The 17,238-nt window shown below is 43.7% G+C and overlaps 1 protein-coding gene across 5 annotated transcripts in view; it reads left to right on the top strand.

The window, feature by feature from the left end:
- The window catches only part of prkd3 (protein kinase D3), a 47,796-nt gene that overhangs the window by 14,711 nt on the left and 15,847 nt on the right, over positions 1 to 17,238 (top strand). For 4 of the 5 annotated variants that reach the window (XM_042072745.1, XM_042072743.1, XM_042072746.1 and 1 more), the window contains 4 exons: positions 8,694 to 8,832; positions 13,779 to 13,910; positions 15,592 to 15,749; positions 17,013 to 17,205. In XM_042072745.1, coding sequence (XP_041928679.1) covers positions 8,694 to 8,832; positions 13,779 to 13,910; positions 15,592 to 15,749; positions 17,013 to 17,205 — 622 coding nt within the window. The remainder of the gene's footprint in view (positions 1 to 8,693; positions 8,833 to 13,778; positions 13,911 to 15,591; positions 15,750 to 17,012; positions 17,206 to 17,238) is intronic. The other variant, XM_042072748.1, reaches the window with a different exon arrangement.

The following is a 17,238-nucleotide window of genomic DNA, read 5'->3' as shown; positions in this document are numbered from 1 at the left end:
CACACACACACATATGCATGGCATGAAAATCATGTTTTTCATCCGTAGCTGGTATTGCTGCTGATTGAATCATCTACTCACTCAGATCAGCCAAGCATTTCTACTGCTCTCGTTTAAATGAATTGTGCTCTAATCCATCATAAAATGAGTCCTTGGTGTAAAACAAATACATAAAACAACAAGAGTACAATACAATGTGTCAGTTTCGCCTTTAGCAGCAAAATAATAGCCATTCGATTTTAAAAACAACTTTTGGGTTTTGATATACCTGTGTATCTGTGATACAGTAGGCTATTTAAAATGGGGATTAAAACACAATATGATGATCACGTTATAGTTTCTCATATATAGAATAGTGCAAAAGACACAGACAGTAAATGCTGGGTTGAGTGTTTTCTTCTAGGCTGAATCCTAATGCTGCTAAAGTAAAAGACCGCTGGTTAGTGCTCAGAAAATATCTTTCACATTTTCATTCAAGAGAGGGCATTAAAGTGGACACTATTTGAATTTAGGACAACATTGTATCTATCTCTCCCCTTACAACATTGTATCTAGCTCTAGCCCTTACCAATTATATCAAAATCAGGTCAAAAGAGTCATACTGAGTAATGTATTGGCTACAATGCTAAAGAAATATAAAACAGCATGATTAAAAACATTTCACAGTAACATATATATTTCAAATAAATCTGTTTTAAGATATAAGCAGGCAATATTTTGAAAAAGGGAAATGTGTGTGTTTAACCTTTTTTCAATCTTGCTTGCTGTAATATCAGCCTTAAAAAAACAGCAGAGGTCTTGGAGCACTGTCTACTATAGCAGATGTAGGCTACTGATGGGAAACCGGCTGTTGATGTGATAGAGCGACCTTGGATAAAGCTTGGAGTGTGACTAACAGAATTCTTCTCTTTTCTCCTAACCCAGCATGATGTGCCATTATTTCTGTTAACCCAGTAAGCTGGGTCATTATTTATTTATTCCTGTAGGATAGCCTGACCACACCTACCTGGTGTCAATGGATAAGGGTATTTTTGAAATTCACACACTCTAAAACCCAACTTTTAGAGTGTGTGACATTTTCTTCTTATTTTTAAGAAAACCCAACATTTAACATGTCTGTTAGTTATCACCCCAAGCACAAAAATGTCTTGCTATTCTGTGTATAGTTAAAAAGACCTCGGGAATAATTCATTTGATCAGTGTCCGACACAACAACAGCCCTAGAGACTTGGTCTGCATTCAATTCAGTGGAGATATCAGTCAACATGGGTCATAAGCCCAGCCCCCACTGGTCCAGCCATCACTCAGCCACTCTGTCAGGCTCCTGGTTAACACTCTTCTAGCAATGACAGCTTCGGCTCTGGTCACTTGAGTTGCCCTGGTAGGCACAGACATTCAACATCCAGGTCCATGTCAGACAGGAGAAACTGCTGGGTTTGATTACTGATCTTTTTTTTTTTTTGACAAAGCAAAGCTAGAAAATTAGTGTTCCATAATATGCATAAATGTTCGAAGAAATAATCTACTTCCAAAGCTTTTCAATTTGCTGAGTTCTAGAATCAGGTCAGAATTTAGTACAATTTAGAACAGAACAATTTAGTTATTATTTTTGATATCAGCTTGTATAATACTATCCATCTTTGTCCTGGATTATACTTAACTAAAATCAATGCACAATGTGTCTGCATTGGACCTCTTATTCAAAAGGAAAGCAATGTGCCATGTCCCATTATCCATGCCGCTGTTGGCTCTAACAGGATTTAGCATATCCATGTAGATTAATCACTTTAGCAGGAGATTAGTGTGGCAGAGTCCAGGCCCCTTTTGTGCTTCACAACTTGACAAGCAGACCTCACATTCAGATTTGCCACGCTCATGTCTTTGGTGCGTGTGTGTGGCCCACAAACTGCTCGGCTTTTGTGTGGACCGCTGCGCTCGCTCGCTCTTCTTACGACACACACGACTGCTTCCAGTTAAGTCCTGACATTTGGGGGGTGGGGGGGGTAAAATAAATAAATAACGAAGCATCTTGAGTCACAATGGTTGTCTGGGCCCAGAGCCCCGGTTCTGCACTCCAGATCTCCCAGGCTTCTTCCACCCACCAGCAGGCCAAATCTGGTCCTCATTTAAACTCATCTCCACCCATTTTGACGACGACGCACTGATGGCTAATGGTAGGTATTAAACGTATCGTGCCTGCCAGAAAAGAAGTGGTGATAACTTCCCCTGGTTTGTAAACACACTTTATATCCTGATGGTTAAGCAAGTGTGACCAAAACAGGCGAGGTGTCAAGATGCAAGCCGCACTCTTAACTGCCTACAGATCGCTGGCTTCCTGTGTCAGACTGTTCCACCTCAGTCCGGCACCAGTTCCCCCAGTCACCGCAGCCATTAACTCAGCAGAGTAATGACAGCATATTCAGCAGCAGGCTAATTAAATTCTCCCCTATTTACTTTTCAAAAGTTTGCACATCCAAATCTTCCCTTCAATTATCTCTTCAACGCTCTTTTCCGGAGCAGGCCCTCGGCTGTACTCAAACTTTTCCGAGAGCTGTAACAGAATCGGTGGCGGTGCCAATCGCCTAATCATTTCTACACCTCACCCTCTCCGTCCAGTGAGTGTGTACAGTGTTCACACATCCTCCCTGTCTCAGCCACTCATGTTATCTTACTGTAGAGTCGACAGTCTCGCTCAAACCCCATTCCCTTCAACCAGCTTCTGGGTAGTTGTGTGGTAAGGGGGTTGAGTGGGGGAACGTCTGGGAAGGAAAGAGTGTTGGCCAGGGCTTGCTAATGTCGAGGTGCCGCCTTCCCATTGCGAAGCCGTAGGGAGCGCCGTGCTCAGTATGGTCTGAGGTAAGGGTTGATGGGTCTTGGGATGCAAACAGAGGGAAGCTTCACTGTCATCTCTATCAAAATGAAAGTCTTCTCCCTGCCTTGCCAAAAACACATGCTCCCCAGACTATGACCAAGACTTAAGCATAGAAGGAGGTTTAGCAGATGTTCTTCCAAATATTAAATGTTTTCAATCTTTTCTTGAGAGAAATTATCTCCATGGAGTGACTTGGAACAGACCCTGGAAAATAATGCAATATACATTTGACTTGATGGTCTGTGGCAAGGGAATGGCCATGTATAACACTACTCTTTTGCCAGTTACAGTTAGCTTAAAGGTTTCTGGACAAAAAAGTCACTGGATTGGAACTTGTTATGGGAAAGGTTTTGATTATTGCCTTTTGATTATTGCCAGTTTGGTAGTTTAGCTGGACTGCATGTGTCAGAGGCCAAGCTGAATGTGTGCAAATACAGAGAGAGAGAAGTTTATCAATAGTAGCTGCATTAGAGGGGTGGTGGTGGTAGCATAGTAGCTAAGGAGCTGGGCTAGCATGCAGTAGCCTGAAAAGTTGTGGATTCAATTTCTGGCTTCTAATTGTTGTGCCGCTTGAGCCAGGCACTTAACCCCGAGCTGCTCTGGGGAGAGTGGCCCTTGTAATATTACTGACATATGTAAGTTGCTTTGGTTAAAAGTGTCTGCTAAATGAACAAATGTAAATTAGATCACAAACTATGCTTCTGACCTTAGAGTCCTTTGATGTTTGCTGACTGTTGCATTTTTCCACTGCTTACTTTAAGTGCACTGCTGTTTTGATCCCATATGTTTGCTCCACCTCACTGCATTTCTTCCTCATTAGTACAATGAGAAATCGATTGATGCCAGGCCAAGTCTACATTATAGGTGGGTTTCATAACCCACAAACAGCCTACAGAGGTGAATGGTGCAACTTTTGCCACAAGTTAAACGTCAGGAGGATACTTCTGCAGTCTCTACCTCTAAGGAATTGAAGGATTACAATAACTCCATGATCAGGCCAAGCAATTGTCCAGCAAGGTCCAACTTCCTACATCATTTTGTGCTCTGGGTAATACATCATATTTCTTTGGACAGATGGCTCATAGATGTGATGGATATCAACCCTAAGTACTCAATGGAGCCTTTTGGGCTCATGACTAAGTACACGCATTATGCTTCAGTTTGATTACACATTAGGTTACAAATAAATGGACTTTCAGTTTATAACAATGCATCTCTTTCTAGAGGTGGGTTTTTCACGTTACAGACACATGCGATATAGTGAATTACCACCCGGAGAGAAGAAATACTCTTTTCTGATTGGCTAGTGGGGTGGCTATTAATTCTGAATAACAGGACAACTACTGTGTATGAAGTAGATCTTACTTGGACGCTGCGCATCGGGGAGTTCTTTGCCTCTTGCCCTTGTCCATTAATTCCGTATAACAGGACACCTTGGCGACCGTTATCCCTTACTTATTACACAGCTCTTCAGAGTGCTGCAGAAAGTTCCATTCACATGAATGGGCCTTCCCAACGTTCGGAGGTCTGCGTGCCGGGGTGTTGTTCGCCCTGTCGGGACTTATTTTCCGATAATGACAATACATTCACTTACATAGCTAATATTTACAAGGAAGCGATTATTTATTAGAGCAAATTAGAGGATATTTGGATGACTTAATTTTGAGACTTTTTCACATAAACCTGTGTAGTTGGGAGAACATGTGTAGATAGACAGACAGACAGACAGATAGATAGATAGATAGATAGATAGATAGATATTTTCTTCATCCCGAGGGAAATTTAGGCATCCAGTATACTGAATACATGCTGGTGAAAAGATATGCTCCTCTCATACAGTACCTGAGCTTTTATGTGCGACCAGAGTGTGGGACTGCTTTTTGCATGAGCCCACTATGCGCAGCTAAGCAGAGTCCCGTTCTCAGCTCCCTTCAGCACATAAGGTGGGGTAAAGGAATAACTCCCCCAATGTCCAGTGCCCTGCCCCGGAATCCCATGCATCAGTGTGCACCATGCCTTCTGAGCAAGCTCTGTAGACATCCTCAAGTGCTTCTCTTTCTCTCTCTCTCTGTCCAGAATCTTCTTTCCCCCCCTAAAATCCCATGTTCTCCACTGTCCGCCACCCCATCTGACAGCCGAGTGAGAAAGAGAGAGAGAGAGAGAGAGAGAGAGAGAGAGAGAGTCGGGGAGGAGGAGGATTGGAACAGAGTGCTTATTGTTGTACGGGTTGCATGTGTTCCTGCCGGCTCATCACCGCTCCTTCAGACGAAGCTTCTGTTCTGTTCAGCGGCAGGATTACTCACCCAGTGGGAAGTGCACACTCATCTCCTATGGCTAATGGCACAGACGCCCTGTGCAGATTAGAGGAGCAGAGCACAGCACAGCTGTGGGAGATGGACATTATGTAAGGCAGCCGACCAACAAACAGAGCATTTTCATCATTCTTGGAGTATATGAAAATGAGAGTATGGCCTTGTTTGAGAGCATGAGCAGGCTAGTTTTGTGACTTTGCAGAAGAGCATGTGGTAGGAGTTATTTAAGGGCAGAAATAACTGGTCACTGGAGCACTGGAGTTCCTGGAGCCTCTTGTTAGACCACAGTCTTACCAGTGGGCAATGTTTTTAGCCACTTATTGTGCAATGAGCCATTTTGGTATTAGCAGTAGCCTGGGTTCCATTGTGCCATGATTAGATCCATACTGTGGCACATGCAGCTAAAGCTTTTAATCCTGAGTTTTAAAGTAATGCCTTTATATCAATACTGATGTCCCTACAGTGCCAGTATAACTGAGAAATGCAATGGCCTATTGAAACAGCCACAGTACACTAGGTCTTCTTTTATTCCACATTTTTTTCCCGGACAGCAGAGCATGTGAGTTGTTATGGTGTGTTGGCACGCTCATCCGGGCACAGTGCTCAGCTGAGTGGCCTTGCCTGATGTCAACACGCCGCCGTGGCAGGTCCGTGGGGGTGAGGGCAGTGGGGGGGGGGCACATTTTAAGGGCTGCAGGTGCTGTGAGAGGGGTTGCCAGGTCCAGTGCCTGTGAGCCTCGTTGGCCCTGGCACCATGGCTGGCATTGTTCTGTTGACATTGTGCACGGGGTCCGTCGGGGAAACAGCTGTGCATGACGGACTTCCCAGACATGCTGGGTGGCAGTGGGGCTTACCCCTGTCAGGACTCTCTGGTGGAGGCCAACTTTGATCAGCTTGGCCCTCGGACGTCCAGGCCTGTCTCTTCCTCCAGTCAGCTTTCAACTCCCCACTACTGATATCTTGCGAAACTAATGAAAAACAGTCATCCTTTTGGCAGGGTTCAAAACACGTGTGTCCTCTCCAATCAGTGAAGAAAGGTAGTGCTCTGCACCACAAAATAAGCACTGCGATTTTTCCTGGCAGGCCCCAAGGTATGGTTTCCTCTGTGATGGAGTAACTAACACACAGCCTGTGGTAACTATGTCAAGGGCTGAGTGACCAGGGACGACCGGTAATGTTGCACCCTGCAATCAAACTCCGTCTCAGTGACAAACCGCTGCTCTTTTGGCTTAATCACCGAAAGTACTCTGGAAAAGAAAGCTGGCCTGAGGTCCTCTGCAGTGTGTGTGTGTGTGTGTGTATGTGTATGCGTAGTATATGTTGATATGAATATATGAAAGAATGCAGCATGTGTAATGCTTTTACTTTAATCATTTTTAATGCCATAGCAAATATAGGGCACAAATACACACGTGCATGTTTGTGCCCTATATCTTCCATATCATTACAAATGATTAATTAAAGTAAAAGCATTACATATGTTGCATTCATTTAGGCAATGGGATAAGTAGCTCACAAATACTTACCTAAATTGCATGTTCAGTTTAAAATGTATATTCAACATATGCAAACATAATGTGCTTTGTTATTACTGACGTGCATATTTCACTTAGTTGTAATAATTATCTGTGAAGTATTGAGAGCCTTTTGTCATGCTTCCTTGAATACATGTTTGTTATGTTTCCTTGAATAGCGTAACAGCAAAAGTTAATTCGTAGCAGTGGTAGTAGTAGTATTGTTGTTGTTTTTGTACTCCATAACAAGGATAAATACACATTTAGTTTTAATTTGGAATTATTTGCATTCTTATACCCAACAACAGGAAGATACACTTGCTGGTGTACCATACTCATCTGCACATGAACTAAGAAGCCTCTGGTAGCTATCTGTTAGAGGAAGTGAGTCAGTACAGACTCCAGTCACATCCTGGCACGGTATACTGTACAGGAGCCCACATGGGCTCTCTCTCTCTCTCTCTCTCTCTCTCTCTCCTCCCTCCGGATGTTTACCCCTCTTCCCTTGCTTTCCAGTGGCCTGTTGGCTTATTAGCTTAGCTGTGTGCACATGGAACATGGCCCAGTGGCCAGAGCTACCTTACTGCTACTGGAGAGAACCTTGACCTCAGCATGCCTGGAGATAGCACTGGAAAATCCCACCTCACCAAGACTGCCCAGTGACTGGAGCATTTCTCACACTCTTAACTACAAGGTGTGAGAAGATTGCTTAAATGCGTGGGAATGCTTGAGTTGTCTTGTCACATTTCCAACTGATACCACAAAACAAGCCTCCTCATCATCATCATCATCATGACAGGCTCACAACTGTTGCATAGGAAATACAGTAGAGCAATGGGGGAATGCTGATGACCGGTGGCTATACAGAAGCAGGATAAATCTTGTTTTGGATGATGAGGTTATACATTGTAAATAATTATTTCACACACTAAAGATTAAATGACCTTCTAAATTAAATGCAGTTTTATTTTAGTCATGTGTTCTTACAGTAGTTGAATGCTTTTAGCTTGCTGAACTAAAAAACTAAAAAAAACAACTAAAAAATGTTTACAAAATCAATAGAAAGGATGGAAAAAAACAACTATAAATAAATGTCAAACCTCACACAAGGATCTCACACAAGCAAGCAGTGAGCAAGCAGACTCATGCAGACTTGTCTTCGAGGTTACGAGTACAGAGAAACACACTGCCCTACAAACGTCGGTGCTCCGCTAAAAACGTCGGCGGAGACAAAGCGCTCCCTCTGTGTGCCGATGCGAGCGCAGTGTGTCAGCGCTCTCTCTCTCCCCAGCCCACCACGTGCTCCTCTGACACTATAGCCCGGGGACGTGGGGAACAGCCGAGTGAGTCATTGTGGCTGGGCTGATTTAAGCAGATGTTTTTCAGGCCCTTCCCCTGCGCTAGGCTCAAACTCCAGGCTAATGTTCCTTCCAAGTACATACTCACAGCCAGGCCAGGCCCTGCTGCTGTGCTGTGCTGTGCTGTGCTCTGCATGCTTCCAGGCTTGGGTAATCTCAGGGAGAGGGGGGGGGGGGGGGGGGTGGGGGGTCATTACTCAGACATAGCGGGGCCAAGGACAGTTCAGCATGTTTCTTTTCATCACATCGTCTTCTCTCTGCTTCACTTCACCTGCTCTGAAATACAAGATGACTTTATGGTATATAGCCTACACAGCAAAATGAATGTGTCCCAGTGTATGACTTGATTGTACCTTTTGTTTTGCAGTTATATTGAAGTATTTACCATGCACCTTATAAGGTTAGGTTATCAATAAACACATCAAGTATGGGTACAGACACCAGCGGCAATCACCTGAAAATGTTTTTCAACCTGAGTCAATCAGGCGCTGCACTGTTTTCTTTGGCCATGAGAGGGAAAGATCTGTTAGCTCTGATCTGTGGATGGGGGGTTGATCATCTCTCTCTCTCTCTCTCTCTCTCTCTCTCTCTCTCTCTCTCTCTCTCTCTCTGTGTCTCTCTGTCTCTCTGTCTCTAGTTCCCAGAGTGTGGATTCTTTGGAATGTATGACAAGATCCTTCTCTTTCGGCATGACCTGAATTCCGACAACATCCTCCAGAGGCTCACTTCAGCTGAAGATATTCATGAAGGGGATCTCATAGAGGTCGTGCTCTCTGGTGAGTTGGAATGGGTCTCAATTTGTCTGGCTTGAATTTTCAGCTAACCTGAAAAGAGCTTAAGCGGTGCTTGTAGGGCTGCAAAGGGGCGGAAAATGTATGGTAAATTTCCAGAGACTTCCCGCAAACTTTCCGGAAGTTAAGCTGGGGAGTTTTGGAAATATTCCAAATTGAAAACTTTCATGGAATTAGCATGCTAGCAGGAATCCCATTCTCTGCCTATGGTTTACTAGCGTGCTAAGCTAGCAACACTTAAACCACTGAACTGCCCAAGATACACCACGCCACTCAACAACAAAATCCGATTGGTTGGAACATTGCCTGCTTCGTCCAGTCAGAATCCCAGAAAATGGTAAACCAAATAAAAAAATATATGAAAAATAATGACAAGATAACACCCCAAACTTCATAGATTAAGATTATTTATAAAGATGTCAAGCTTTTATCAGACAGGCAATATGAGCATATTATTAATCATCCCGTTAGAGCTCATGCAAAATGAAGTACACCCATTTAAATGGCGACAAAAGTGACGACAAGCCCATAACTGGGCAGCTCTGTTCGCAAACATCCCCCAGTTTCACACCAGTTGTTCCCACATGAGATAACGTTTTCACTGAGATTCTTTTTCCCCATGCACATGAACGCACCATAGCTTTCCTTTATACCTATGCTGATAGCTGTATGCATGTGATTGACGTATGTGCAGGGTAGAAATTCGACTGAAATTGCATTAAATCAGGCTGTTTTAATTAATATTATGCTGCAAGATGGGGTTTTGTCCACTACATTTAAGTTATTTTTGACTAACTTGCCATATTAAAAATTCCCAGTTTATTCCCATTAATTCCCATTTTTTACCGTATATTCCCGTTAATTCCCATGGAAAGTTTCCAACTTTGAAAATGCAATGCCCAATGACGTAATTGTGCTGTACAATTATGCAGTTGTGGTGGAAGTTCAATGAAAAGTCTGGGAGATCAACTCCTTTCTTAAGGCCACATGATTTTACACAAGCATACACACAATCATCCACCAATTATTCAGACTGTTCTAACAGTTCAGTTCTAGACAGTTCTAAACCGGTCCTTACCAGTGGGCTCATGGATGAAACAGGATCACCTTTATTTTCAAAAGTGTCCGTATGTCTTGAATGATTATGCATTCAAGAATACCCAACTGCAAAAATCCCACTAAGCATTAATTGGTTGATTTTTTTTTTCTCTTATAATTTTACCACTCTGGAAACCTGATCCAGTTTATTTGTCCAGTCTTAAGGCATATCAGTTCCTAGATGTCCTATCATACCTAAACATTAGTGTAGAGTTAGATTGTCAACGAGCCACTGTAAAAAAAATAGCCTGCGATTGTGCTTGTAGGACAAACAACAAAAACAGTTAGCTGAGCATGGAGACTGGGCTCTTCCCCTTGTGACTCTTCCCCAACTCTTACAGTTGGCCTCAGCATTTACAGGTGTTCTGTGGTCTTCGTTGGTTCCTGTCACGAATGGCTTTTGTATCCTGCTTGGTGTGCAGTCTAGCAGATGTGGCTGTAACGGGTGTGGGTTTCCTCTCTCAGCGGCCTCTCCACTGGGGAGCACTTTGCCACACCTGCCTCACACACCCTCCCCGCGGCATGAGGCCACACTGGCTTAGTGACTCCTGCCAGGGGGTGCCTAAGCACATTGGAGCCCTTAGCAACTGATTTCAAGGTTGGTTGTGTTGCTTTGTTTTGCAGTTGGTAACAGAGATTGCTACTACTACCGAGGGCTGAGCTGATTCCAAATCAGCAAGTTTTGAGAGGAAGGGTTGTATGCCCAGACACAAAAACAAGCATTATTGCATTGGTTTCATGAGCACTTTATATCCTAGGTGTAATTTATTTCCATAAATGTTCTTTATTCTTTAGGTCCTTCTCTTAACTCCTCTCGACAAAACGTTTATATTCGACCGAATGCCTCTGACTGAGAAATGCAGTGCTTTTCCTTGGCAGCAGGCTCAAAGGCGAGAGTGCGTTTTTGCTGCTTGAAGTGACGGTAGCGGATCTGGAAAGTGCAGACATAAACCGTGATGTGAGCAGCATCACTTGAAAGGGCCAGAGTGCGTTGGTCCATAGGGAGGAAGTCCTTGGGGAAGAGTGCCTTGGACAGACTCTGTGCGTGATGCACAACACTATCAACAATCTCAAAAGGAAAGTCAGCTATACAGATGAACTCACTTTTTTATTATTAATATAATTGATGTATTATTTATATGATGTATTATGCAATTTACTATGCCCCATGTATTATTTCATCGCCCAAATGTTGTTTTAGAGCTGTGTAACTAAGCAAATTGAGTTTAGCAATGTGCCTGATGCTATTTTTTTTGGGGGGGGTGGGGAGATACACTGAGTTATGCTGATTAAAAACATAAATTCCCAGTGAAGGTAGGATTCACCTTTTTAATGTAACTACATGATGAGATTTCTCATGATGTCCCAACTGTTTTATGTTCTTACTTGAAGAGTTGAAAGTTTTTTTAATGAGCAGTGATAAAGCTGAAGCTGTGATTTGTTTATGAATGTGTTGGCGGCCATCATGAATGCCCCTTTTATGTGTTTGTGTCTGAATGTTCTGGGCTGCTCCCTGGCATGTAACTCGCTGGTATTCAAAGTGTTCTGCTTCACTCCTTTGAAGTATTAAGAAGGGAGAAAAGAAGAGATTCAGAGGAAGAAAGAGAGCTCTTCTATTCAATTTCAAATGTTACTGCCAGTTGTTAGGGATAGTTCTGGACATTTTGTTCCTGAAATTGATTGGTCACTGTCTCTGTGCCATACAAAAGGCTGCATGAAAAGATGTACCGCCTTACAAGATGCACCCCCCCCCCCCCTCACATGTCACAGATGTATGGAGAGTCAAACAGTATTTTATTCTGTACCATAATGTCCTGGCAATGCTTCCTGTCTATAACATTTCAATGGAGCTTGTTTCTGAATTGTTTCTTACATTGGTGATGAGTAGGTGAAGAAACATTTTATTCAAAACACAAGACAAAAAAAATGATATAATGATAATGCTTAAATGTACTGTATTTAGCAGCTCTCTAGCTATTTGTACAAGGTGCTTAGGTAAGATATATTTAGCCACATCAGTTTTATGATCTTGTTTTCCCCAAACCTATCTTCAGGAACTTTAATTTCTGGAGTCAGGAAATTCGGTACAATTAAGCAGCGGGATAATAAATGTAACAATTTAGCAGGATGATAATTTTGCATGCCTTCATTACATGCATAGATCTATCCATTAGATAATTTCACCCATAAGACTCAGGATTGACATGGCAGGGAAAATACTTGCCAGCCCACAAGGTGACTGCCACAACCAAAAGCCAAAGCGGTCTTGGTTTTAGCTGGCAGAAACTTGAATCACATCTCTCTCCTTTTATAAAGGATTGGGGCCAAACCCTGTTGGCTCAGGTTTCCCTCGGCCAATTATGGGCACGAATCTGATTCATTCATCTGATTCATAGCCTCATCAGAGACAATAAAAACACCAGGCTCCTTTATAGACTGTGTTGCTGGCAATTTAATGAAACCTAAAAGACGCTTGGAACAGTATCTAGCTGAAACGCAGCCATAGAGGTGGACACTGAGCGTATTTGCTCCAAGTGAAATGAGCCTCATATCCTTTGGGGATGAATAGCCCTGTGTTGAGACTTATCAGGACCAAATATCAGGCTGAACAGGCACATTGAGACCTGTCTTTAAAAGCCATGAATTGCAGTCCAATAATATCTAACTGTTCTTGCTGAATTTAATTGGATCCGCTTTCAAAAAATAAATATTAGATGGGGTGAGGTCCTCCAGAGACAGCCATTACGTCAAATTGACATTGTAGGTCAAATGAAGGTCCATCTGTCCATTTCCTGTCAGACTAATGGTCTACATTCTTGGACCCGGTGCAAGGGAAAAGATCGTCAAAAATTCACAGAAGTGTCTCCAGTTTACTCTCTTCCTCTCTCTCTCTCTCTCTCTCTCTCTCTCTCTCTCTCTCTGTCTTTCTCTACTCTCTAGCTCACAATCTCCATCTCTCAAGGAATAATTTCTCTTCCAGGTTCCTGAAAATGTTGAGCGAGCATTAGGTAACTTTATGGCCTAAACTGGTATCACTTTTCCCTTTTTGTCAGCTCAGGACTTCTCCCTGATGAGTAACAGTGATGGGATTGGTGGCTCTGCCATCATTTCCACTGGATTGGGACGAAACCGCCAAATCTGCATTTCTTGCGGTGCTTAGACCTGGCCAGTATTGTGAGTCAGGGCAGTGAATCACCGACTGACTCGGCCGATTGAATAACAAGAGCAGTGTGTTACAGAGGGGCTTGGCCTCCTGCTCGCTGGGTCTCGTAAAAGCAGTGATGGCGGTCAGGACACCTTCAGTTTTAATGAACTCGGAGGATGGATGACAGACGACACCAGCCATCTGTGCCCAATGTCGCCTCAGCAGCGCCTCCCCCTGAACACCCCCGCTCACTGCAGCCTCATCCACCGCAGCCACTTCACGTTTGCAACTGCTCTTGTTCAAATGTCAATTGACAGAGCAAGCCATGGCAATGCTGGCTGTGTTGCCAGTGCCAAGTGTAAACATACTTAAAATCCATTTTAAATTTTGACCTCAAAGAGACTTGCTAACATGAATAATGTGGTGTCTGTTTAGATTGTCCCCTCCGGGCTACCGTCTATGGATGTTTGTCCACATGCAGCACATGTTATGGTCGAAGTCATGTGGTTCTGTGCAGCCTGACCAATGTTATTTAGAAGTTCTGTTAAATCAAAATGTCATTTCTTCTCTTTTTTTCTTCTTCTGTGTGCTTTATGTCCTCGTTTGTCCTTAGATTTGGTTCGTGGTCTTGTGTTTGATTTTCCCTTTAGTTTGAGTTTCAGTGTTGTAAGTTATGTCTGACTTACAGCTCAAGCTACAGTGGAGGACTTCCAAATTCGACCCCATGCCCTCTACGTTCACTCCTATAAAGCACCAGCTTTCTGCGACTACTGTGGGGAGATGCTGTGGGGTCTAGTCCGACAAGGCCTTAAATGTGAAGGTATAGTCTGACACCATTTCACACACACACACACACACACACACACACATACACACACACACGTACACATACACACACACACACACACACACACACACACACACACACACACACACACACACACACACACGTACACATACACACACACACGTACACATACACACACACACACACACACACACACACACACACACACACACACACACACACACGTACACATACATACATGTATACATTCTTACATGCATTGTTTGTTGCAAGTTTGCAGACTTTGACATACAATCACAGATTAGTCCATTTCACCAGTCCATTGCGTGCAAGACCCATAATTATAACATACCGCACTCAGAAGATCTTTTGTGCCAAATATCAGGAGTTGGCTCACGGTTGAATCTTGTCTAAAAGATAAATATGCTTAGTTATCAGACAAACATTAAAAACTCAAATATGTCCTGAATTACACATTAACAAATCTCACTGATGAAAGGAAATATTGCGGGCTAGGGGAAGTGCTCTTAGAAAAGCAACAAAGCATCTTATCAGTGACAGCATAAAATAAATGACCAAATATATGAAATAGCTATTTTTCTTTGTATTTCCTTGTTTACTCATAGAGTGAGGTACGTGTAAACAGCACTAAGGGCACTCCCTTAAAAGAGCATACTCCACATACTCAGGACTCATACCTTCCCCTAGCACTGCGACACACATGCTTGGACACGGGCAAACATATACACGCTGTATGCACAATTGCACAACACCACAGCAGGGCTTGTTTTTTAAGCGATGTGCACATCAAGGCTGTTGTTGTTGTCTGAGAGAGGCAAGGCCACGATGGCAAGTGTTTACCAAACCCAGGCACGGAACTCCACGGGCTGCCTCTGCAGGCGCTGGCCAGGGGGGGGGGGGGGGGGCTTTAGTGTGCAGCAGGATGTCTGTCTCCATGTCCTTGTGGACTTCCTCCTGCGCAAAGGAGCCCAGCTTTGAAGGCCAAATCTGGGGCTTTATGAGCGGAGCCCGGGGTGCTTACATGCCAGCCGTCGGACCAGCCCTTTAAAGGGAGGGCGCTCAGCTTCCGCAGGCTCCTGCTCTCAACCCACACACACTGGCAGATGAGCCGCTTTCATGCAACAGGAATGTGTATGACCCTAAGTCAAGTCTCCAGGTATCATATAGGGAGACTGAGGAGTAGATTATTGACTGTAAGCTGTGCTGAAGGACAGGCTCCGTAAGTCCATTAACAGCTGTATCCCAGAGAAGATGGCAGACTGTATTTTTATCGTGGGTTGAAAGAGCAGGGATCTCAGGCGCAGATCGCTTTTCTTCCTGGCCAAGTCAGGGTTTTTTGAGGGGGGGGGGGGCAGGGGGGGTTGGCCACTCAGAAGGTATCCAGATTGTGATTTCCATATGTTTGGCCAAATGCTACTCTTATATTTCTGCAGAGCCCTCTGGTGGCCATGAAGGATATTGACACCAAAGTTTGTACATGCACAAGCATTGACTAGATTTTCACAACGGTAAGAGCAGTGTTGAGACATGCATGGCCACCACGTTGACTGAAGGATATTGACACCACAGTTTGTACATGCACAAGCACTGACTACATTTTGATGATGGAAAGAGCAGTGTTCAGGCATGCATGTCATGTTCTTTCTTTTATTTGTTGTCCTTTTGTCCTCAGGTTGTGGTTTGAACTACCACAAGCGATGTGCTTTTAAAATCCCAAACAACTGCAGTGGGGTGAGGAAAAGGCGACTGTCCAACGTGTCCCTGCCCGGCCCATCCCTGTCCATCCCACGGCCCCCCTCTGTAGAGCATACCGCGGCCGTCCAAGAGGAGGTAAGGCACAGGTGGCTCCAGATCGTAGTAGTTATGGTATGAGACACTACTACTGGACACTTGCATGTGTTTCAGTGCCGAAAAGATAGCATTATGTGATCAGCAGTATTGCGACACGGGTGCTGGCAAGTCATGGAACACCTGACTTGCTGATGATGAGTCAAGCAGCACATCCAGGCTCTCAAAAGGCAAGGTCAGACTCAGAGCAGTGCCAGTTAGAACAGAACGGTGGAACACGCTGCCAAGTATGTGCATATTTATAGGCTAAGTCACGTACCGATTACAATAACAAAACAAACATCTCTAAAATTAGGTTTGCGGATACATTTTTTTGGCTCTCTCCTGGCCCATTATCCCGTTTTTAATTGATGATTCAATGTGCTGCAGCATGCTTCAGCTCATCTCAATTTGATGCTTTTAAAACCTCGATTTGCTTCTAATATTAACTGCCAGCTTGGGCCAGGTAGATATTTTTGGGCTTGGTTGCGAAAGACCATAAAGGAGCTTAAAATTGAGCAGAATGTGTCGCACCCCTGTTTTTGGAGCTTGCGTAACTCCTTTTGCATAAGCCAGGGACAGAACATGTTCTTTTGTGTTGGCCTATAATGAAAGGTCTTTGAAATGGAATTAGGTTTATTGAATCAGGTCTCTGTTGATTTTCTCACATGTATAAGTCCCGGCCCTTTCTGCAGTGTTTGGCTTAAGTTGTAAATCAGTAAATGTGAATGTAAATCAGTTTTATAGGTTAATCAGTTTTATATATTAATTTTGTCTCTGCATTTATCCCATCTGTTAATTAGTGAAACACAGAGTTTTTGAGACACTGGCTGTTTTTTCCTCATTCATTCATCTGACCAGTAAGGGAAAAATAAATTGCAGGCAGCCGGGGCTTGTAGGCACAATTACATGAGAGATAACGAACAGCACAAATGATCATGATGGCGAAACAGACTCTGATTAAGAGAAGATTGCATTATCATGTGACCCTGAAAGAGTGTATGTAATGAGTGATAATTGTGCTTGTGATACAAGTTTCTTGCTACCAAAAATATCTGGCCACTCACTGTAATCACCTCCATTGGCCTTTCCCTCGACAGATGTCTGATAGAAGTTTCTGGTTCCGTGCATTAAAAAAAAAATCTAAATGTGCAATGTTTACTCCATACTTACTCTATTTGTCTGTGAATGAGGACTAGATGGCTGGATGTGAATGAAACGTGACATGGCTGAAAGACTCTCTTGGGGCTGCGTTCTGTCTCTCAGCAGCGCCCTCACCAGGAGGCTGGGAAGCGCATCCCCTCATGGAGTGGCAGGCCCATCTGGATGGAGAAGATGGTGTTGGGGCGGGTCAAGGTGCCGCACACCTTCGTCATCCACACGTACACACGGCCCACCATCTGCCAGTTCTGCAAGCGCCTGCTCAAAGGGCTCTTCCGTCAGGGAATGCAATGTAAAGGTGAGCACGCTTTTCTTTGACCTCTTTCCACTT

This window comes from Alosa sapidissima, chromosome 19 (genome assembly GCF_018492685.1).
Source record: "Alosa sapidissima isolate fAloSap1 chromosome 19, fAloSap1.pri, whole genome shotgun sequence".
Classification (NCBI taxonomy): Eukaryota; Metazoa; Chordata; class Actinopteri; order Clupeiformes; family Clupeidae; genus Alosa; species Alosa sapidissima.
Note: the sequence above shows the minus strand (reverse complement) of the source record. Positions and strands in the feature narration are given on the sequence as shown.